The sequence below is a fragment of the Oncorhynchus mykiss genome, chromosome 13 (genome assembly GCF_057628025.1).
Source record: "Oncorhynchus mykiss isolate SJ-2025 chromosome 13, ASM5762802v1, whole genome shotgun sequence".
Lineage (NCBI taxonomy): Eukaryota > Metazoa > Chordata > Actinopteri > Salmoniformes > Salmonidae > Oncorhynchus > Oncorhynchus mykiss.
Genome location: NC_143034.1, coordinates 11837164 through 11864000, shown reverse-complemented (window position 1 = coordinate 11864000; position 26837 = coordinate 11837164). Strand labels below are relative to the sequence as shown.

At 41.1% G+C, this 26837-nt stretch overlaps 2 protein-coding genes across 7 annotated transcripts in view; both read right to left on the bottom strand.

Moving 5' to 3' along the window:
* LOC110519495 (adhesion G protein-coupled receptor E5) overlaps nucleotides 1-26837 on the bottom strand; it is a 237587-nt gene that overhangs the window by 62126 nt on the left and 148624 nt on the right. The window lies entirely within an intron of this gene.
* Nucleotides 4728-26837, bottom strand: part of LOC110516892 (uncharacterized) — a 36162-nt gene continuing 14052 nt past the window's right edge. Inside the window, exons 3-5 of the mRNA XM_090195177.1 lie at nucleotides 13625-13753; nucleotides 9013-9134; nucleotides 4728-5048 (exon numbers count right to left, since the gene is read on the bottom strand). Of these exons, the coding sequence (XP_090051303.1) occupies nucleotides 5043-5048; nucleotides 9013-9134; nucleotides 13625-13753 (257 nt within the window). The 3' untranslated portion in view covers nucleotides 4728-5042. The remainder of the gene's footprint in view (nucleotides 5049-9012; nucleotides 9135-13624; nucleotides 13754-26837) is intronic.

The following is a 26837-nucleotide window of genomic DNA, read 5'->3' as shown; positions in this document are numbered from 1 at the left end:
TTCTTAACCTTGTTGGAGGTACTGAACCCCACCAGTTTCATATGCGCATTCACCGAACCTTCTTAAATTGGAAAAATGAAATATGATTTTTTCAAATTCAAGACATAGGTATATATTTTACTGGTGCACAAAATGAACCGTGCATCAACATCACTGTGTTCAAAACATGATTTTCACACACAAACAAAAACATAATAATGAATATTTACTGCAAATCAGTGTGACTTCTGCTGTTGCCTTTCAGAGACCAGTTCAGAAATGTGCGGCTTCACCTTGGCAAGTGCCACTCTCATGTCATTTTCACAACAAAGTCTGTTCCTTTCCTTCGTTTTTATGTCTTGCATCCTCGAAAAGGATTGCTCGCAAAGATATGTTGTAACAAATGGTATGAAAATCTCCAGAGCTTTCTTAGCAATAACAGGGTACGTTACCATTTGTTGACACCAAAACGTTGAAAGCATTGTTGTTCTGAAAAGTTGCTGTTGAACCTGGCTCTACTGAATTTCAATGATTTCATCGATGTATTCATCATTGACATCTGTTGTCTCAACACTAAACGTGAACGGCTGTCTCACCCATGCTGGATATGACTCTCGTAGGGAAGTATCCGTCGAGAGACTTTGCAAGCTCATCTAAGTGCGTGGCAAATGCTTGCTTCAGTTCCGCGGGTACAGAAATGTCTCCGATTCCAGATACATCTTTGATCTTACTTACAGTCGTCCAGCAGGGGAAATTTTGCAAAGTTATCGTTCTCTGTTCGTCGTTTCCATAACGGTATCTTTTTTTAAAAGCCTTCAGGGTTTCCTCCGCTTCGATGATGTTGACTCCACCGCCCTGCATCTTTTGATTGAGATGACTGAGAGCTGTGTAGATATCAGCCATGTACGCTAAAATGACAATGACCTCAGAATTTTTGAAGCAATCTGCATGACAATGTTGGTGCTCTTGCAAAAACAGGGCTAATTCCACACGCACGGCAAAAACACGATTCAGCACCTGTCCCCGGGATAACCACCGAACGTTAGAATGGTACAGAAGTACCTCGAATTCAGAGCCCATTTCTTTACACAGCTCACTGAAGATGCGGTGCCTCAGAGCACTAGTTGGCACATAGTTCACGCATTCCACTACAATTTGTAATACTCCTACCAGTTTTGGAGGCAAGGTTTTTGTTGCCAATGCATGCCTGTGCAGAATAGAATGCGTAACAATGATGTGTGGTGCATCGGCTTTCACAAGCGCACCAAAACCAGACTTTCTTCCCAGCATGACTGGAGCTCTGTCCAAACAAACTGCAGAAACCATATCCCATGAAAGATTGTTGTCTTTGAAGAAGTCATCCACAAGTTTCTTCACTTCGGCTGCCTTAGCTGTTGTTGTAAGAGGCTTACAAAATAAAAAAAATCTTCCTTTATCACGTCGTCTTTCACATAGCGCACGAATACAGCAAGCTGGCTTAGATTGGAAACGTCTGTGGTCTCGTCGAGTTGAAGGCTGAATTTTGCCGGGCTTGAAATCAGATCTGCAACTACTTGAGCCAAGATGTCTTTGCTAATGTCCTCTATTCTGTCACTGATGGTGTCATTTGAAAGAGGAATTTGGGATAACTTAAGTTCAGCCTCTTTTCCCAGCATGATATTCGCCATCTTCAACACAGCTGGTTTTATGAGTGTTTCACCAATGGTGTGTGGTTTGACCTGCTTTGCGATCAGGTAAGCAACTTCGTACGATGCTGTGAGGATCGGTTTGTTGATGGGTACAAAGCCGAGAACAGGCAGAGTAGCCTTTTCATCGAATCTGGCTCTCTTCACCTTGAATTCAGCGAGCGTTGTGTTCTTGTATTTTCCATCTCCATGCAGCTTAAGGAAGTGTTCTCTTAGTTTTGCCGGTGCTAGACTAGAATTGCTCAACTTGGCATTGCAAATCATGCAGTTAGGACGCTGACTCCCATCACGTTCTGTTATACATGTGAATCCATATTGTACATATTCGTCCGACCACTTTGTTTTTTTGCTCGACATAGTAAGTATGAAGGGATTAAAATAAATAAAGATATCACAAGATGTACCATCACGAAAGTCACAAGTCGACTACTGAGCACACCAAATTCCCTGCAGCACAGATAGGCCAAGCGATGTAGCGTGATCACCTGCAGCCAATGATTCCCAAGAGTGGCGTGTCATCACGAATCATATGAGTCGGATGTGTGTCTTGACCTCCGCCAAACCCCTGAGACTGACTCACCGAACCCCTGGGGTTCGATCGAACCCAGGTTAAGAGCCACTGGTCTAAACAAATAATATTTTTGGAAAAAATGAACATTTGCTATCTAACTAAGAGTCTTGTCATTGAAAACATCCAAAGTTCTTCAAAGGTAAATTATTTTATTTGAATGCTTTTCTTGTTTTTCTGAAAATGTTGCCTGCTGAATGCTAGGCTTAATGCTATGCTAGGCTATCATAACTCTTACACAAATGCTTGGGTAGCTTTGGTTGAAAAGCATATTTTGAAAATCTGAGATGACAGAGTTGTTAACAAAAGGCTAAGCTTGTGTTCAAATATATTTATTTCATTTCATTTGCGATTTTCATGAATAGGAAACGTTGCGTTATAGTAATGAGCTTGAGGCTATGATTACGCTCCCGGATACGGGATTGCTCGTCCCTAGAGGTTAAGTAAAAAATAAACAAATCAGAATAACAAATACAATCCAAATGAAATACCTTGATAACTCCATAAGGAAATAATTGTATCCCTTAAGGTAATTCAAGGAATAGTAATATGGACTGGAGACAGGTTTCCCTCATTCAGGGGCAGCACTCTCTCTCTCTCTCTCCTCCTCATGGTCTGAATCACACATAGGACTATTGATAAAACATGTGTATGTGACCAATCTGATTTAATTTATAATCTTCTTACTAATTATCAGTGTTTACATCTTACATTTAAATCTCACCCAATGTCTCTAGCCTTTCTAGTGAGGGTGATTAGGCCCTCACCAGAAAGTCAGAATAGAGGTCGGAGGTCATTCAACCCTATTTAGTGAGTGTTTATTTCCCCTTTCTTTCCCAATACTTCATAATCCATATTAAAAGACATTTCAAACATTTCAAACATTTTGTTTACAAGGTTTACACTGGGGTTTTCAGTACATTTCTTAACCTCTCTAGGGTAGGGGGCAGCATTCAGAATTTTGGATGAAAAGCATGCCCATAATTAAACAGCTGATACTCGGGCCCAGAAGATATGATATGCATATAACTGGTAGATTTGGTAGATCTGGATAGAAAACACTCTAAAGTTTCCAAAACAGTTAAAATCGTGTCTGTGAGTAAAACAGAACTGATTTAGCAGGCGAAAACCTGAGAAAAATCCATTCAGGAAGTATTTTTGTGAAGAATTTTGTAGTTTTCTATTCAATGCCATTACAGTATCCATTGATTTAGGACTCAATTTGCAGGTCCTATGCCTTCCACTAGATGTCAACAGAGATTTATTTTTGAAGCAAGACAAAAACAAAACAAACAAAACATCATACAACAAACAAAACAAAACCACAATTCAAACAACCAAGAACAACAACCACAATACACTTCTTCCTTACATAATGTGGGATCTCCCTTAAATATGAACTTCTTGTTAATCCAGCCGCTGTGTCAAATTTCAAAAAGGCTTTACGGCGAAAGCATACCATGCGATTATCTGAGGACAGTGCCCTGTGTAAAAAAAAAAGCATACAATCAATTACCAGCCAAGTCGAGGAGTCACTAAAGTCAGAAAAAGCGATAACATGAATCACTTACCTTTAATCTTCATATGGTTGCACTCAGAAGACTCCCAGTTACACTTATAATTAATCCTCAGGTTGTTAATTGTCTTTATAATCTACAATATATCAACCGGACAATACCGTTTTCAATAGAAAGGAAAAAGAACAAAGAGGGTACCAAATCAGGTCTGCAAACTTCCTCTGTCCTCTGACCAAAATGGCTTTTTACACGTCGTTTTTCAAAATAAAAGCCTGAAACCATGTCTAAAGACTGTTGATATCTAGTTGAAGTCATGGGAACTGCAATCTGATTCCTAACCCATTGGATTCTCTATTGGTATTGAGTTGAAAAACAGCCACATGAAAACAATTCCACTTCCTGGATGGATTTTTCTCAGGTTTTCGCCTGCCATATCAGTTCTGTTATACTCACAGGCATATAATTTAACAGTTTTGGAAACGTTAGAGTGTTTTCTATCCAAATCTACTAATTATATGCATATCCTAAATTCCGGGCCTGAGTAACAGGCAATTTACTTTGGGCACGCTTTTCATCCGGAGGTGAAAATACTGCCCCCTACCCAAGAGAGGTTAACAGCAGGGAGATAGGTATCCTAAGGGGCGGCAGTAGCATAGTGGTTAGATCATTGGGCCAATAACCGAATGGTTGCTAGATCGAATCCCCGGAGCTGTTCTGCCCCTGAACAAGGCAGTTAACCCACTGTTCCTAGGGCATCATGGCAAATAACATTTTGTTTTTAACTGACTTGTCTAGTTAAATAAAGGTTCAATAAAAATCAATTAAAAAACAGCCGGATCCAGGTATCTTTATACTGTATATTACTACAGTCTCACTAACCGTTATCCTAAGTCAAATGCCTCAGCAAGTCTTTAAAAAGGAAATGTACACAGTCTGTAATGGCTCTGTGACGCCAGACGCTGGGAGACGAGAAGTAAGTACAGGGAATGAATATTTAATGGGTTAACAGACATGAAAAACAGGAACAGCGTCTGGACAGGAGAAACAAAATAACATCAATGCAGACGCAGAAAATTAACTGGAGGGGGTGACAGATATAGGGTAGATAATCAATGACGTGATGGAGTCCAGGTGAGTCCGATGAAGCGCTGGGGCGCGTAACGATGGTGAGAGGTGAGAGGTGTGAGTGATGATCAGCCGCCTGGCAACCTCGAGCGTCAGAGAGGGGGAGCAGGCGCAGACGTGACAAAATCAATGGTAAACTCATCAGAAAACTTGATATTGGACATTCCATCAGTCCTGGAAGAAAGAAAATTAACATATACTTAGTTTTCATTATGCTACATCTTAATCAGTCCTAAAAGTCTTCATCTTAATCGAGCTTATTGCATCTTGGGAAAGAAGTCTTGATAAAACCATGTGTAAACAGAATCATACTTCAGACACTTCAGATGATACAGTGTCCCATTAAACAGAATCATACTTCAGACACTTCAGATGATACAGTGTCCCATTAAACAGAATCATACTTCAGACACTTCAGATGATACAGTGTCCCATTAAACAGAATCATACTTCAGATGATACAGTGTCCCATTAAACAGAATCATACTTCAGACACTTCAGATGATACAGTGTCCCATTAAACAGAATCATACTTCAGACTCTTCAGATGATACAGTGTCCCATTAAACAGAATCATACTTCAGATGATACAGTGTCCCATTAAACAGAATCATACTTCAGATGATACAGTGTCCCATTAAACAGAATCATACTTCAGACACTTCAGATGATACAGTGTCCCATTAAACAGAATCATACTTCAGACACTTCAGATGATACAGTGTCCCATTAAGCGTAATAGGCAACTTCTAAAGTAAACAATCCCAAAGTCCCTTTCTTGTAATCTAATCATGATGAACCTGTTGCATTGACATGCAGAACCAGTCCACAGATTGGACACACCTACTCATTCAAGGGCTTTTCTTTATTTTTACTATTTTCTACATTGTAAAATAATAGTGAAGACATCAAAACTATGAAATAGCACATATGGAATCATGTAGTAACTAAAAAAGTTTTAAACAAATCAAAATATATTTTATGTTTTAAGATTCTTCAAAGTAACCACCCTTTGCCTTGATGACATCTTTGCACACTCTTGGCATTCTCTAAACCAGCTTCACCTCGAATGCTTTTCCAAAAATCTTGAAGGAGTTCCCACATATGCTGAGCACATGTTGGCTGCTTTTCCTTTACTATGCGGTCCAACTCATCCCAAACAATGTAAATTGGGTTTGAGGTCGGGTGATTGTGGAGGCCAGGTCATCGGATGCAACACTCTGTCACTTTCCTTCTTGGTCAAATAGCCCTTACACAGCCTGGAGGTGTGTTGGGTCATTGTCCTGTTGAAAAACAAATGATATTCCCACTAAGTGCAAACCAGATTGGATGGCGTATCGCTGCAGAATGCTGTGGTAGCCATGCTGGTTAAGTGTGCCTTGATTTCGAAATAAATCACGTGTCACCAGCAAAGCACCCCACACCATTACACCTCCTCCTCCATGCTTCACGGTGGGAACTACACATGTGGAGATCATCCGTTCACCTACTCTGTGTCTCACAACAACACGGCGGTTGGAACCAAAAAAGTCCAATTTGGACTTATCAGACCAAAGGACACATTTTCATTGGTTTAATGTCTATTGCTTGTGTTTCTTGGTGCAAGCAAATCTATTCTTATTATTGGTGTCATTTAGTAGTGGTTTCTTTGCAGTAATTTGACCATGAAGGCCTGAATCACGCAGTCTCCTCAGAACAGTTGATGTTGAGATGTGTCTGTTACTTGAACTCTGTGAAGCATTTATTTGGGCTGCAATCGCTGAGGCTGGTAACTATAATACTGATCCTCTGCAGCAGAGGTAACTCTGGGTTTTCCTTTCCCGTGGCAGTCCTCATGAGAGACAGTTAACTGTAATGAACTGATCCTCTGCAGCAGAGGTAACTCTGTGTCTTCCTTTACTGTGGCAGTCCTCATGAGAGACAGTTAACTGTAATGAACTGATCCTCTGCAGCAGAGGTAACTCTGGGATTCCCTTTCCTGTGGCAGTCCTCATGAGAGACAGTTAACTGTAATGAACTGATCCTCTGCAGCAGAGGTAACTCTGGGATTCCCTTTCCTGTGGCAGTCCTCATGAGAGACAGTTAACTGTAATGAACTGATCCTCAGCAGCAGAGGTAACTCTGGGATTTCCTTTCCTGTGGTGGTCCTCATGAGAGACAGTTAACTGTAATGAACTGATCCTCTGCAGCAGAGGTAACTCTGGGTTTCCTTTCTTGTGGCAGTCCTCATGAGAGCCAGTTTCATCATAGTGCTTGATGTTTGTTGCAACTGCACTTGATGAAACTTTCAAAGTTCTTGAAATGTTCCACATTGACTGACCTTCACGGCTTAAAGTAGTGATGGACTGATGTTTCTCTTTGCTTATTTGAGATGTTCTTGCCATAATGTGGACTTGGTCTTTTACCAAATAGGGCTATATTCTGTATACCACCCCTGCCTCCTCAAATTAACTTTTAACAAGACAAACCTGTTAATTGAAATGCATTTCAGGTGACTACCTCATGAAGCTGTTTGAGAGAATGCCAAGAGTGTGCAAAGCTGTCATCAACGCAAGGGTGGCTAATTAGATTATTTAAAATGTGTTTTACACTTTTTTGGTTACTACATGATTCCATATGTGTTATTTGATAGTAGAAAATAGTTCAAATAAAGAAAACCCTTGAATGAGTTGGCGTGTCAAAACTTTTGACTTGTACTGTCTACTCTTTCTGTCCCAAATGTCCCTTACAGCCTGTTTGAGTTCAGTGAATTCTGTTCATTTTCACTGGCAGCTTATCTATTTGTCCACAGGAAGCTTATCTTTAACCCAAACAACAGATGGCAGCCTCTAATATGAAATGAGTCTCAATTCCTCTTTTCCTCATGTGACCTTGTATTCAAAAACACTTCAAAATACTGAGACACCACATTATTAAAGTGCTATCTGAAAGTCACTAACAACATATTACATTAACAAACCTCTAGTAACTCAGTATAATATTCATACATTGTTACATCATCACATCTCTAGTAACACATTATACTCTACATACATTGTTACATCATCACATCTCTAGTAACTCAATATAATATTCATACATTGTTACATCATCACATCTCTAGTAACCCATTTTACTCTACATACATTGTTCCATCATCACATCTCTAGTAACACATTATACTCTACATACATTGTTACATCATCACATCTCTAGTAACACATTATACTCTACATACATTGTTACATCATCACATCTCTAGTAACCCATTATACTCTACATACATTGTTACATCATCACATCTCTAGTAACCCATTATACTCTACATACATTGTTACATCATCACATCTCTAGTAACACATTATACTCTACATACATTGTTACATCATCACATCTCTAGTAACCCATCATACTCTAAATACATTGTTACTGCATCACATTTCTAGTACCTCAGTATAATATTCATACAGTATATTTGGTCATAGTACTCTCTCCTTTCATATCTTCACATCACGCAGAATCCCTATATAATGTTAAAAACTCAGCTCACAGAATTGGTTGGGGTTTTCATTCATACACACACCTCTTTCAAGCCAGTGGCCAGAACTGGTTGGGGTATTCATTCATACACACACCTCTTTCAAACCAGTGGACAGAACTGGTTGGGGTATTCATTCAGATGTCAATCATCTTAACCTGTCATTTCAACTTTCACATCCACATTCACTTAGCACTACTCCCCAACACACAGAGTAATCACCATGGTTAGTCCTTATGCATCTTCAACCATTCTCTTGTCGTTACCTTCTTCTGTGGTTCCTCTACAGTCTCTATATTCTCTTTAGTATCTTTAGTCCCTCAGTATCGATAGTCTCAATAGTCTATATAGACATAAATGCTTTAGTCTCTGTGGATTCCATAGTAGCTATTGTCCCTGTAGTCTCTGTAGTATCTATTGTCACTAAGGCATCTTCAGTCCCTTTGAATCCATAGTCTCAATAGTCTATATAAACATAAATGGTATAGTCTCTATGGACTCTATAAAGTCTTCCCATAAATACATATGTACAGTATGTAGTAATGTTTCCAACTAAAGCAGTCTATCAATTAATCAATCAAGACAAAACACACACACAATGATGCCATCATGTGGACTCACCTTCACAGTGTGATGAGAGAATCTGAACCCAGGTTGGCACTGGCAGTGGTAGCTCCCAATGGTGTTGAGGCAACTGGTGTTGCTGCCACAAACCTGAGGTGTATCTTGGCACTCATCGATGTCTGAAGAGAGAAGGGAATATATTGAAAGAGCAGTGATTCCCTAACCCCTCCTCCAGTGATTCCCTAACCTCTCCTCCAGTGATTCCCTAAACTCTCCTCCAGTGACTCCCTAACCTCTCCTCCATTGAATCCCTAACCTCTCCTCCAGTGATTCCCTAACCCCTCCTCCAGTGAATCCCTAACTTCTCCCCCAGTGACTCCCTAACCTCTCCTCCAGTGACTCCCTAACCTCTCCTCCAATGATTCCCTAACCTCTCCTCCAGTGACTGCCTAACCTCCTCACCAGTGATTCCCTAACCTCTCCTCCAGTGACTGCCTAACCTCCTCACCAGTGATTCCCTAACCTCTCCTCCAAAAAATCCCTAACCTCTCCTCCAGTAAATCCTTAACCTCTCATCCAGTGACACCCTAACCTCTCCTCCAGTGATTCCCTAATCTAACCTCCAGTGACTCCATTAAATCTCCTCCAGTGATTCCATATCTTGTCCTCCAGTGACTCCTTACACTCTCCTCCAGTGACTCCCTAACCTCCTTTCCGGTGATTCGCTAACCTCCTCTCCAGTAAATCCCTAAAGTCTCCTCCAGTAAATCCCTAAAGTCTCCTCCAGTAAATCCCTAACCTCTCCTCAAATGATTCCATAACCTACACATAGAATTATATCATTATAAACCCCCTCTCTACCTACACATAGAATTATATCATTATAAACCCCCTCCCTACCTACACATAGAATTATATCATTATAAACCCCCTCCCCACCTACACATAGAATTATATCATTATAAACCCCCTCCCCACCTACACATAGAATAATATCATTTTCCACCCCCTCCCTACCTACACATAGAATAATATCATTCTCCACCCCCCTCCCCACCTACACATAGAATAATATCATTTTCCACCCCCTCCCTACCTACACATAGAATAATATCATTCTCCACCCCCCTCCCCACCTACACATAGAATAATATCATTATCACTCCTCTCCCCACCTACACATAGAATAATATCATTATCCCCCCTCCCTACCAACACATAGAAAAATATCATTATAAACCCCCTCCCCTCCCCACCTACACATAGAATAATATCATTATAAACCCCCTCCCCACCTTCAGATAGAATAATATCATTATCACCCCCCCTCCACACCTTCACATAGAATAATATCATTATCCTCCCCCCTCCCCACCTACACATATAATTATATAATTATAAACCCCCTCCCCCCTCCCCACCTACACATAGAATAATATCATTATAAACCCCCTCCCCACCTACACATAGAATAATATCATTATCACCCCCTCCCCACCTACACATAGAAAAATATCATTATAAACACCCTCCCCACCTTCACACAGAATAATATCATTATCCCCCCTCCCCACCTACACATAGAATAATATCATTATCCCCCCTCCCCACCTACACATAAAATAATATCATTATCCCCCCTCCCCACCTACACATAGAATAATATCATTATCACCCCAACCCCCCTCCCCACCTACACATAGAATAATATCATTATCACCCCAACCCCCCTCCCCACCTACACATAGAATAAAATCATTATCCCCCCTCCCCACCTACACATAGAATAATATCATTATCACCCCAACCCCCCTCCCCAACTACACATAGAATAATATCATTATCCACCCCCCTCCCCCTTCCCACCTACACATATAATTATATAATTATCCACCCCCTCCCCACCTACACATAGAAAAATATCATTATAAACCCCCTCCCAACCTACACATAGAATATAATCATTATCCTCCCCCCTCCCCCTCCCCACCTACACATATAATTATATCATTATCACCCCCTCCCCCTCCCCACCTACACATAGAATAATATCATTATCCACCCCCTCCCCACCTTCACTTAGAATAATATCATTATCCTCCCCCCTCCCCAACTACACATATAATTATATCATTATCCACCCCCCTCCCCCTCCCCACCTACACATATAATTATATCATTATCCACCCCCTCCCTACCTACACATAGAATAATATCATTGTCCACCCCCCTCCCCACCTACACATAGAATAATATCATTATCCACCCCCTCCCTACCTACACATAGAATAATATCATTATCCACCCCCTCCCTACCTACACATAGAATAATATCATTATCCACCCCCCTCCCTACCTACACATAGAATAATATCATTATCCACCCCCCTCCCCCTCCCCACCTACACATAGAATAATATAATTATCCACCCCCCTCCCCACCTTCACTTAGAATAATATCATGACTTTCCCCCCTCTCCAACTACACATATAATTATATCATTATACTCCCCCCTCCCCCTCCCCCTCCCCACCTACACATATAATTATATCATTATCACCCCCCCCCCTCCCCACCTACACATAGAATAATATCATTATCCACCCCCTCCCCACCTTCACTTAGAATAGTATCATTATCCTCCTCCCTCCCCAACTACACATATAATTATATCATTATCCACCCCCCTCCCCCTCCCTACCTACACATAGAATAATATCAATGTCCACCCCCCTCCCCACCTACACATAGAATAATATCATTATCCACCCCCTCCCCACCTTCACTTAGAATAATATCATTATCCACCCCCCTCCCCCTCCCCACCTACACATATAATTATATCATTATCCTCCCCCCTCCCCAACTACACATATAATAATATCATTGTCCACCCCCCTCCCCACCTACACATATAATTATATCATTATCACCCCCTCCCTACCTACACATAGAATAATATCATTGTCCACCCCCCTCCCCACCTACACATAGAATAATATCATTATCCTCCCCCTCCCTACCTACACATAGAATAATATCATTATCCACCCCCCTCCCCACCTACACATAGAATAATATCATTGTCCACCCCCCTCCTCACCTACACATATAATTATATCATTATCCACCCCCTCCCTACCTACACATAGAATAATATCATTATCCACCCCCCTCCCCACCTACACATAGAATAATATCATTGTCCACCCCCCTCCTCACCTACACATATAATTATATCATTATCCACCCCCTCCCCACCTACACATAGAATAATGTCATTATCCACCCCCCTCCCCCACAAAGTAGATAATTATTAACATTCTCGATAGACTCTCAAAACTGCATAAATAAGGGTTCGTTACCTCGACATGTAACATTCACACACACACACACACACACACACACACACACACACACACACACACACACACACACACACACACACACACACACACACACGCAAAGTACTCACACAGACACACTCTCAAACGCACACGTTCCAGTCCAACTACACTGCAGTCATTGCTTTGCTTCTACCAATGGTGGCGTGCTATGTCATCAACTGTGCTATATCATATAATGTGTGTGGCTGATTGTCGAGTTCCTGTCTGACTGGATGGGCAGGTGTGGTATTGTATCAACCAATATCAGCACGCCAACTCATTGACAGCTCAGTAGGGCATCAGATTACTGCTGTATCATGTGATGGGTACAGCTGTGAGATCTGGCAGACATCTGCATTGGAATGCGGCCAAAATATAGGGGTCACGGGGTTAGAGGTCAGGAGTTGGGGATTAGAGGTCAGGGGTCAGGGGTCAGGGGTCAGGGCTAGCATGGCCTCAGCCACCTCATCTGTGGCGGGGGCAGTGTTGTTGCCATGGTTACTGAGCCCTGAGGGACAGGTGTATCGACCAGGTGTTCTTGTGCACATTCCCAAAGCGCTGCACACAGGTGGAAACCTCGCACACTCATCCTCATCTGTAGTGGACACACACACACAAGCTAGCTGAGACCCAAACATCACACACACACACACACACCTCCCAACACACCTCCCCGCACACACCTCCCCACAAAGACATCCCCACACAGACATCCCCACACAGACATCTCCACACAGACATCCCCACACAGACATCCCCACACAGACATCCCCACACAGACATCCCCATACCCACACACTTTGGAATCACCATTCCAATCCCCATCTCCTCTTTTCCTGTAGCCAGAAGCACAGGTTCATTCGTAGCCACCTTCAGAGTAGCCAGAAGCACAGGTTCATTCGTAGCCACCTTCAGAGTTTCAACAGTAGTTGCTAACGGGGCATGCATTGCTGTCGCTACACTCATTGATGTCTACAAGAGGACCAGAGATAAATACAGAGATAATGAGAGATAGAGAGGGAGAGAGGGAAAGAAGGAGAGAGAAGGAGAGGGAGGGAGGATATAGAGAGGGGAGATGGGGGTGAAGAGAGAGAAAGAGATAGGAAGATAGATAGGAAGAGGGAGAGATGAGGGGAGAGAGAGAGAAGGGGTAGAGGCAAGATGGTTTCACTCTGTTAATCCTTGATGACGAAAAAAAATATTTGCAGTGATTCCAGCTGGAGCAGTCAATCAATCAATCAAGGGAACACATAACACAATGATGACCTCTTGTTGGACTCACCTGCACAGTGTCCAGTGTAAGTAGAGATTCTGAACCCAGGTTGACATTGGCAGATGTAGCTCCCGATGGTGTTGAGGCAAATGGTGTTGCTGCCACAAATCTCTGGTTCCACCCTGCACTCAATGAGGTCTGAAGAGAGAAGGAAATATTGTGGTAGAGCAGTGACTCCCTAAGATCTCCTCCAGTGATTCCCTAACCTCTCTTCCAGTGATTCCCTAACCTCTCTTCCAGTGATTCCCTAACCTCTCTTCCAGTGACTCCCTAACCTCTCCTCCAGTGATTCCCTAACCTCTCTTCCAGTGATTCCCTAACCTCTCCTCCAATGATTCCCTAACCTCTCCTCCAATGATTCCCTAACCCCTCCTCCAGTGATTCCCTAACCACTCCTCCAGTGACTCCCTAACCACTCCTCCAGTGATTCCCAAACAACTCTTCCAGTGATTCCCTAACCTCTCCTCCAGTGATTCCCAAACCTCTCCTCCAGTGATTCCCTAACCTATCTTCCAGTGATTCCCTAACCTCTCCTCCAGTGATTCCCTAACCTCTCCTCCAGTGATTCCCAAACCTCTCCTCCAGCGATTCCCTAACCTCTCCTCTGGTGATTCCCTAACCCATCCTCCAGTGATTCACTAACATCTCTTCCAGTGATTCCCTAACCTCTCCTCCAGGGATTCCCTAATATTTCCTCCAGTGATTCCCTAACGACTCTTCCAATGATTCCCTAACCTCTCCTCCAATGATTCCCAAACCCCTCCTCCAGTGATTCCCTAACCTCTCCTCTGGTGATTCCCTAACCCATCCTCCAGTGATTCACTAACATCTCTTCCAGTGATTCCCTAACCTCTCCTCCAGGGATTCCCCAATATTTCCTCCAGTGATTCCCTAATGACTCTTCCAGTGATTCCCTAAACTCTCTTCTTGTGATTCCCTAACCTCTCCTCCAGGTTATCCCTAAACTGTCCGCCAGGTATTCCCTAATCTCTCCTCCAGTGACTCCCTAACCTTTCCTCCAGTGACTCTCTAACCTCTCCTCCAGTGACTCCCTAACCTTTCCTCCAGTGACTCGCTAACCTTTCCTCCAGTGACTCTCTAACCTCTCCTCCAGTGACTCCCTAACCTTTCCTCCAGTGACTCTCTAACCTCTCCTCCAGTGACTCTCTAACCTTTCCTCCAGGTATTCCCTAATCTCTCCTCCAGTGATTCCCTAAACTCTCTTCTTGTGATTCCCTAACCTCTCCTCCAGGTTATCCCTAAACTGTCCGCCAGGTATTCCCTAATCTCTCCTCCAGTGACTCCCTAACCTTTCCTCCAGTGACTCTCTAACCTCTCCTCCAGTGACTCCTTAACCTTTCCTCCAGTGACTCTCTAACCTCTCCTCCAGTGACTCCCTAACCTTTCCTCCAGTGACTCTCTAACCTCTCCTCCAGTGACTCCTTAACCTTTCCTCCAGTGACTCTCTAACCTCTCCTCCAGTGACTCTCTAACCTCTCCTCCAGTGACTCCCTAACCTTTCCTCCAGTGACTCTCTAACCTTTCCTCCAGTGACTCTCTAACCTCTCCTCCAGTGACTCCCTAACCTTTCCTCCAGTGACTCTCTAACCTTTCCTCCAGGTATTCCCTCCTCCAGTGATTCCCTAATCTCTCCTCCAGTGACTCTCTAACCTCTCCTCCAGTACTTTAAGACAGTCCACATATTTGATGTATTCCAGAACTAACGTAGCTGAAATAAGGAATGAAAGGCTTGATGATCAGGTGACCATTAGAATCAGCTGTGCTAGTTGTGGAATACACCAAAGAAGAGGACTGTCTGTGGTTCTAGAGGAGAACTTGGGGGATCACTGATCGACAAACTCTCAATATGGCACAGAACAGAGGAGATATTGTAAAAGTAATGTTTTGTTCCCATGACATGTAACATTCACACAAACACACAAACAAACACGAGCTAAACTGAGACCCCAGACTCACACGGCATGAGCTGTTTCTTCCACATGAATACATCAATACATACGTTCACAATGACACAATTTACATAATATATAATATTATCATTATCAACCTCCCCACCTACACATATAATACTATCATTATCACCCTCCCCACCTACACATATAATACTATCCTTATCACCCTCCCCACCTACACATAGAAAAATATCATTATCACCCCTCCCCAACTACACATATAGTAATATCATTATCCCCCCTCCCCACCTACACATAGAATACTATCATTATCACCCCTCCCCACCTACACATAGAATACTATCATTATCACCCTCCCCACCTACACATATAATACTATCATTATCACCCTCCCCACCTACACATATAATACTATCATTATCACCCCTCCCCAACTACACATATAATACTATCATTATCACCCTCCCCACCTACACATATAATACTATCATTATCACCCTCCCCAACTACACATATAATACTATCATTATCACCCTCCCCAACTACACATATAATACTATCATTATCACCCTCCCCAACTACACATATAATACTATCATTATCAACCTCCCCAACTACACATATAATACTTTCATTATCACCCCTCCCCAACTACACATATAGTAATATCATTATCACCCCTCCCCAACTACACATATAATACTATCATTATCACCCCTCCCCAACTACACATATAATAATATCATTATCACCCCTCCCCAACTACACATATAGTAATATCATTATCACCCCTCCCCAACTACACATAGAATAATATCATTATCACCCCTCCCCAACTACACATAGAATAATATCATTATCACCCCTCCCCACCTACACATATAATACTATCATTATCACCCCTCCCCAACTACACATAGAATACTATCATTATCACCCCTCCCCACCTACACATAGAATAATATCATTATCACCCCTCCCCACCTACACATAAAAAATATAATTATCACCCCTCCCCAACTACACATAGAATAATATCATTATCACCCCTCCCCAACTACACATAGAATACTATCATTATCACCCCTCCCCATCTACACATAGAATAATATCATTATCACCCCTCCCCAACTACACATATAATACTATCATTATCACCCCTCCCCAACTACACATAGAATACTATCATTATCACCCCTCCCCACCTACACATAGAATAATATCATTATCCACCCCCCTCCCCACCTACACATATAATAATATCATTATCACCCCTCCCCACCTACACATATAATAATTTCATTATCACCCCTCCCCACCTACACATATAATACTATCATTATCACCCCTCCCCACCTACACATATAATACTATCATTATCACCCCTCCCCAACTACACATAGAATAATATCATTATCACCCCTCCCCACCTACACATATAATAATATCATTATCACCCCTCCCCACCTACACATATAATACTATCATTATCACCCCTCCCCACCTACACATATAATACTATCATTATCACCCCTCCCCAACTACACATAGAATAATATCATTATCACCCCTCCCCACCTACACATATAATACTATCATTATCACCCCTCCCCACCTACACATATAATACTATCATTATCACCCCTCCGCAACTACACATATAATAATATCATTATCACCCCTCCCCAACTACACATAGAATAATATCATTATCACCCCTCCCCACCTACACATATAATACTATCATTATCACCCCTCCCCAACTACACATAGAATAATATCATTATCACCCCTCCCCACCTACACATATAATAATATCATTATCACCCCTCCCCACCTACACATATAATAATATCATTATCACCCCTCCCCACCTACACATATAATACTATCATTATCACCCCTCCCCACCTACACATATAATACTATAAATATCACCCCTCCCCAACTACACATAGAATAATATCATTATCACCCCTCCCCACCTACACATATAATAATATCATTATCACCCCTCCCCACCTACACATATAATACTATCATTATCACCCCTCCCCACCTACACATATAATACTATCATTATCACCCCTCCCCAACTACACATAGAATAATATCATTATCACCCCTCCCCACCTACACATATAATACTATCATTATCACCCCTCCCCACCTACACATATAATACTATCATTATCACCCCTCCCCAACTACACATATAATAATATCATTATCACCCCTCCCCAACTACACATAGAATAATATCATTATCACCCCTCCCCACCTACACATATAATACTATCATTATCACCCCTCCCCAACTACACATAGAATAATATCATTATCACCCCTCCCCACCTACACATAGAATACTATCATTATCACCCCTCCCCACCTACACATATAATAATATCATTATCACCCCTCCCCACCTACACATATAATACTACCATTATCACCCCTCCCCAACTACACATAGAATAATATCATTATCACCCCTCCCCACCTACACATATAATAATATCATTATCACCCCTCCCCACCTACACATATAATACTATCATTATCACCCCTCCCCACCTACACATATAATACTATCATTATCACCCCTCCCCAACTACACATAGAATAATATCATTATCACCCCTCCCCACCTACACATATAATACTATCATTATCACCCCTCCCCACCTACAGATATAATACTATCATTATCACCCCTCCCCAACTACACATAGAATAATATCAGTATCACCCCTCCCCACCTACACATATAATACTATCATTATCACCCCTCCCCAACTACACATAGAATAATATCATTATCACCCCTCCCCACCTACACATATAATAATATCATTATCACCCCTCCCCACCTACACATATAATAATATCATTATCACCCCTCCCCACCTACACATATAATAATATCATTATCACCCCTCCCCACCTACACATATAATAATATCATTATCACCCCTCCCCACCTACACATATAATACTATCATTATCACCCCTCCCCACCTACACATATAATACTATAAATATCACCCCTCCCCAACTACACATAGAATAATATCATTATCACCCCTCCCCACCTACACATATAATAATATCATTATCACCCCTCCCCACCTACACATATAATACTATCATTATCACCCCTCCCCACCTACACATATAATACTATCATTATCACCCCTCCCCAACTACACATAGAATAATATCATTATCACCCCTCCCCACCTACACATATAATACTATCATTATCACCCCTCCCCACCTACACATATAATACTATCATTATCACCCCTCCCCAACTACACATATAATAATATCATTATCACCCCTCCCCAACTACACATAGAATAATATCATTATCACCCCTCCCCACCTACACATATAATACTATCATTATCACCCCTCCCCAACTACACATAGAATAATATCATTATCACCCCTCCCCACCTACACATAGAATACTATCATTATCACCCCTCCCCACCTACACATATAATAATATCATTATCACCCCTCCCCACCTACACATATAATACTACCATTATCACCCCTCCCCAACTACACATAGAATAATATCATTATCACCCCTCCCCACCTACACATATAATAATATCATTATCACCCCTCCCCACCTACACATATAATACTATCATTATCACCCCTCCCCACCTACACATATAATACTATCATTATCACCCCTCCCCAACTACACATAGAATAATATCATTATCACCCCTCCCCACCTACACATATAATACTATCATTATCACCCCTCCCCACCTACAGATATAATACTATCATTATCACCCCTCCCCAACTACACATAGAATAATATCAGTATCACCCCTCCCCACCTACACATATAATACTATCATTATCACCCCTCCCCAACTACACATAGAATAATATCATTATCACCCCTCCCCACCTACACATATAATAATATCATTATCACCCCTTCCCACCTACACATATAATAATATCATTATCACCCCTCCCCACCTACACATATAATACTATCATTATCACCCCTCCCCACCTACACATATAATACTATCATTATCACCCCTCCCCACCTACACATATAATACTATCATTATCACCCCTCCCCAAATACACATATAATAATATCATTATCACCCCTCCCCAACTACACATAGAATAATGTCATTATCACCCCTCCCCACCTACACATATAATACTATCATTATCACCCCTCCCCACCTACACATATAATACTATCATTATCACCCTCCCCACCTACACATATAATACTATCATTATCAACCCTCCCCAACTACACATATAGTAATATCATTATCACCCCTCCCCAACTACACATAGAATAATATCATTATCACCCCTCCCCAACTACACATAGCATAATATCATTATCACCCCTCCCCACCTACACATATAATACTATCATTATCACCCCTCCCCAACTACACATATAATAATATCATTAAAACCCCTCCCCAACTACACATAGAATAATATCATTATCACCCCTCCCCACCTACACATATAATACTATCATTATCACCCCTCCCCAACTACACATAGAATAATATCATTATCACCCCTCCCCACCTACACATATAATACTATCATTATCACCCCTCCCCACCTACACATATAATACTATCATTATCACCCTCCCCACCTACACATATAATACTATCATTATCAACCCTCCCCAACTACACATATAGTAATATCATTATCACCCCTCCCCAACTACACATAGAATAATATCATTATCACCCCTCCCCAACTACACATAGAATAATATCATTATCACCCCTCCCCACCTACACATATAATACTATCATTATCACCCCTCCCCAACTACACATATAATAATATCATTATCACCCCTCCCCAACTACACATATAGTAATATCATTATCACCCCTCCCCAACTACACATAGAATAATATCATTATCACCCCTCCCCAACTACACATAGAATAATATCATTATCACCCCTCCCCACCTACACATATAATACTATCATTATCACTCCTCCCCAACTACACATATAATAATATCATTATCACCCCTCCCCAACTACACATCGAATACTATCATTATCACCACTCCCAACCTACACATAGAATAATATCATTATCACCCCTCCCCACCTACACATAAAAAAATATAATTATCACCCCTCCCCAACTACACATAGAATAATATCATTATCACCCCTCCCCAACTACACATAGAATACTATCATTATCACCCCTCCCCAACTACACATAGAATAATATCATTATCACCCCTTCCCAACTACACATAGAATACTATCATTATCACCCCTCCCCACCTACACATATAATACTATCATTATCACCCCTCCCCAACTACACATATAATAATATCATTATCACCCCTCCCCACCTACACATATAATACTATCATTATCACCCCTCCCCACCTACACATATAATACTATCATTATCACCCCTCCCCAACTACACATAGAATACTATCATTATCACCCCTCCCCAACTACACATAGAATAATATCATTATCACCCCTTCCCAACTACACATAAAATACTATCATTATCACCCCTCCCCACCTACACATATAATACTATCATTATCCCCCATCCCCAACTACACATAGAATACTATCAGTATCACCCCTACCCACCTACACATAGAATAATATCATTATCCACCCCCCTCCCCAGCTACACATATAATAATATCATTATCACCCCTCCCCAGCTACACATATAATAATATCATTATCACCCCTCCCCACCTACACATATAATACTATCATTATCACCCCTCCCGACCTACACATATAATACTATCATTATCACCCCTCCCCAACTACACATAGAATAATATCATTATCACCCCTCCCCAACTACACATATAGTAATATCATTATCACCCCTCCCCAACTACACATAGAATAATATCATTATCACCCCTCCCCAACTACACATAGAATAATATCATTATCACCCCTCCCCACATACACGTATAATACTATCATTATCACCCCTCCCCACCTACACATAGAATAATATCATTATCACCCCTCCCCACCTACACATAAAAAAATATCATTATCACCCCTCCCCAACTACACATAGAATAATATCATTATCATCCCTCCCCAACTACACATAGAATACTATCATTATCACCCCTCCCCAACTACACATAGAATAATATCATTATCACCCCTCCCCAACTACACATAGAATACTATCATTATCACCCCTCCCCACCTACACATAGAATAATATCATTATCCACCCCCCTCCCCACCTACACATATAATAATATCATTATCACCCCTCCCCACCTACACATATAATAATATCATTATCACCCCTCCCCACCTACACATACTATTATCATTATCACCCCTCCCCACCTACACATATAATACTATCATTATCACCCCTCCCCAACTACACATAGAATAATATCATTATCACCCCTCCCCAACTACACATATAATACTATCATTATCACCCCTCCCCAACTACACATAGAATAATATCATTATCACCCCTTCCCAACTACACATAGAATACTATCATTATCACCCCTCCCCACCTACACATATAATACTATCATTATCACCCTCCCCACCTACACATATAATACTATCATTATCACCCCTACCCACCTACACATAGAATAATATCATTATCCACCCCCCTCCCCAACTACACATATAGTAATATCATTATCACCCCTCCCCAACTACATATAGAATAATATCATTATCACCCCTCCCCAACTGCACATAGAATAATATCATTATCACCCCTCCCCACCTACACGTATAGTACTATCATTATCACCCCTCCCCACCTACACATAGAATAATATCATTATCACCCCTCCCCACCTACACATAAAAAAATATCATTATCACCCCTCCCCAACTACACATAGAATAATATCATTATCATCCCTCCCCAACTACACATAGAATACTATCATTATCACCCCTCCCCAACTACACATAGCATAATATCATTATCACCCCTCCACAACTACACATAGAATACTATCATTATCACCCCTCCCCACCTACACATATAATACTATCATTATCACCCATTCCCCACCTACACGTATAGTACTATCATTATCACCCCTCCCCACCTACACATAGAATAATATCATTATCACCCTCCCCACCTACACATATAATACTATCATTATCACCCCTACCCACCTACACATAGAATAATATCATTATCCACCCCCCTCCCCAACTACACATATAGTAATATCATTATCACCCCTCCCCAACTACACATAGAATAATATCATTATCACCCCTCCCCAACTACACATAGAATAATATCATTATCACCCCTCCCCAACTACACATAGAATAATATCATTATCACCCCTCCCCACCTACACGTATAGTACTATCATTATCACCCCTCCCCACCTACACATAGAATAATATCATTATCCACCCCCCTCCACAGCTACACATATAATAATATCATTATCACCCCTCCCCAGCTACACATATAATAATATCATTATCACCCCTCCCCACCTACACATATAATACTATCATTATCACCCCTCCCGACCTACACATATAATACTATCATTATCACCCCTCCCCAACTACACATTGAATAATATCATTATCACCCCTCCCCACCTACACATATAATAATATCATTATCACCCATTCCCCACCTACACATATAATAATATCATTATCACCCCTCACCAACTACACATATAGTAATATCATTATCACCCCTCCCCAACTACACATAGAATAATATCATTATCACCCCTCCCCACCTACACGTATAATACTATCCTTTTCACCCCTCCCCACCTACACATAGAATAATATCATTATCACCCCTCCCCACCTACACATAAAAAAATATCATTATCACCCCTCCCCAACTACACATAGAATAATATCATTATCATCCCTCCCCAACGACACATAGAATACTATCATTATCACCCCTCCCCAACTACACATAGAATACTATCATTATCACCCCTCCCCACCTACACATATAATACTATCATTATCACCCTCCCCACCTACACATATAATACTATCATTATCACCCCTACCCACCTACACATAGAATAATATCATTATCCACCCCCCTCCCCAACTACACATATAGTAATATCATTATCACCCCTCCCCAACTACACATAGAATAATATCATTATCACCCCTCCCCAACTACACATAGAATAATATCATTATCACCCCTCCCCACCTACACGTATAGTACTATCATTATCACCCCTCCCCACCTACACATAGAATAATATCATTATCACCCCTCCCCACCTACACATAAAAAAATATCATTATCACCCCTCCCCAACTACACATAGAATAATATCATTATCATCCCTCCCCAACTACACATAGAATACTATCATTATCACCCCTCCCCAACTACACATAGCATAATATCATTATCACCCCTCCACAACTACACATAGAATACTATCATTATCACCCCTCCCCACCTACACATATAATAATATCATTATCACCCCTCCCCAACTACACATAGAATACTATCATTATCACCCCTCCCCACCTACACATAGAATAATATCATTATCCACCCCCCTCCCCACCTACACATATAATAATATCATTATCACCCCTCCCCACCTACACATATAATAATATCATTATCACCCCTCCCCACCTACACATATAATACTATCATTATCACCCCTCCCCACCTACACATATAATACTATCATTATCACCCCTCCCCAACTACACATAGAATACTATCATTATCACCCCTCCCCAACGACACATAGAATAATATCATTATCACCCCTTCCCAACTACACATAGAATACTATCATTATCACCCCTCCCCACCTACACATATAATACTATCATTATCACCCCTCCCCAACTACACATAGAATACTATCATTATCACCCCTACCCACCTACACATAGAATAATATCATTATCACCCCTCCCCAACTACACATAGAATAATATCATTATCACCCCTCCCCACCTACACGTATAATACTATCCTTTTCACCCCTCCCCACCTACACATAGAATAATATCATTATCACCCCTCCCCACATACACATAAAAAAATATCATTATCACCCCTCCCCAACTACACATAGAATAATATCATTATCATCCCTCCCCAACTACACATAGAATACTATCATTATCACCCCTCCCCAACTACACATAGAATAATATCATTATCACCCCTCCCCAACTACACATAGAATACTATCATTATCACCCCTCCCCACCTACACATAGAATAATATCATTATCCACCCCCCTCCCCACCTACACATATAATAATATCATTATCACCCCTCCCCACCTACACATATAATAATATCATTATCACCCCTCCCCACCTACACATACTATTATCATTATCACCCCTCCCCACCTACACATATAATACTATCATTATCACCCCTCCCCAACTACACATAGAATAATATCATTATCACCCCTCCCCAACTACACATATAATACTATCATTATCACCCCTCCCCAACTACACATAGAATAATATCATTATCACCCCTTCCCAACTACACATAGAATACTATCATTATCACCCCTCCCCACCTACACATATAATACTATCATTATCACCCTCCCCACCTACACATATAATACTATCATTATCACCCCTCCCCAACTACACATAGAATAATATCATTATCACCCCTCCCCAACTACACATATAATACTATCATTATCACCCCTCCCCAACTACACATAGAATAATATCATTATCACCCCTCCCCACATACACGTATAATACTATCATTATCACCCCTCCCCACCTACACATAGAATAATATCATTATCACCCCTCCCCACCTACACATAAAAAAATATCATTATCACCCCTCCCCAACTACACATAGAATAATATCATTATCATCCCTCCCCAACTACACATAGAATACTATCATTATCACCCCTCCCCAACTACACATAGAATAATATCATTATCACCCCTCCCCAACTACACATAGAATACTATCATTATCACCCCTCCCCACCTACACATAGAATAATATCATTATCCACCCCCCTCCCCACCTACACATATAATAATATCATTATCACCCCTCCCCACCTACACATATAATAATATCATTATCACCCCTCCCCACCTACACATACTATTATCATTATCACCCCTCCCCACCTACACATATAATACTATCATTATCACCCCTCCCCAACTACACATAGAATAATATCATTATCACCCCTCCCCAACTACACATATAATACTATCATTATCACCCCTCCCCAACTACACATAGAATAATATCATTATCACCCCTTCCCAACTACACATAGAATACTATCATTATCACCCCTCCCCACCTACACATATAATACTATCATTATCACCCTCCCCACCTACACATATAATACTATCATTATCACCCCTACCCACCTACACATAGAATAATATCATTATCCACCCCCCTCCCCAACTACACATATAGTAATATCATTATCACCCCTCCCCAACTACATATAGAATAATATCATTATCACCCCTCCCCAACTGCACATAGAATAATATCATTATCACCCCTCCCCACCTACACGTATAGTACTATCATTATCACCCCTCCCCACCTACACATAGAATAATATCATTATCACCCCTCCCCACCTACACATAAAAAAATATCATTATCACCCCTCCCCAACTACACATAGAATAATATCATTATCATCCCTCCCCAACTACACATAGAATACTATCATTATCACCCCTCCCCAACTACACATAGCATAATATCATTATCACCCCTCCACAACTACACATAGAATACTATCATTATCACCCCTCCCCACCTACACATATAATACTATCATTATCACCCATTCCCCACCTACACGTATAGTACTATCATTATCACCCCTCCCCACCTACACATAGAATAATATCATTATCACCCTCCCCACCTACACATATAATACTATCATTATCACCCCTACCCACCTACACATAGAATAATATCATTATCCACCCCCCTCCCCAACTACACATATAGTAATATCATTATCACCCCTCCCCAACTACACATAGAATAATATCATTATCACCCCTCCCCAACTACACATAGAATAATATCATTATCACCCCTCCCCAACTACACATAGAATAATATCATTATCACCCCTCCCCACCTACACGTATAGTACTATCATTATCACCCCT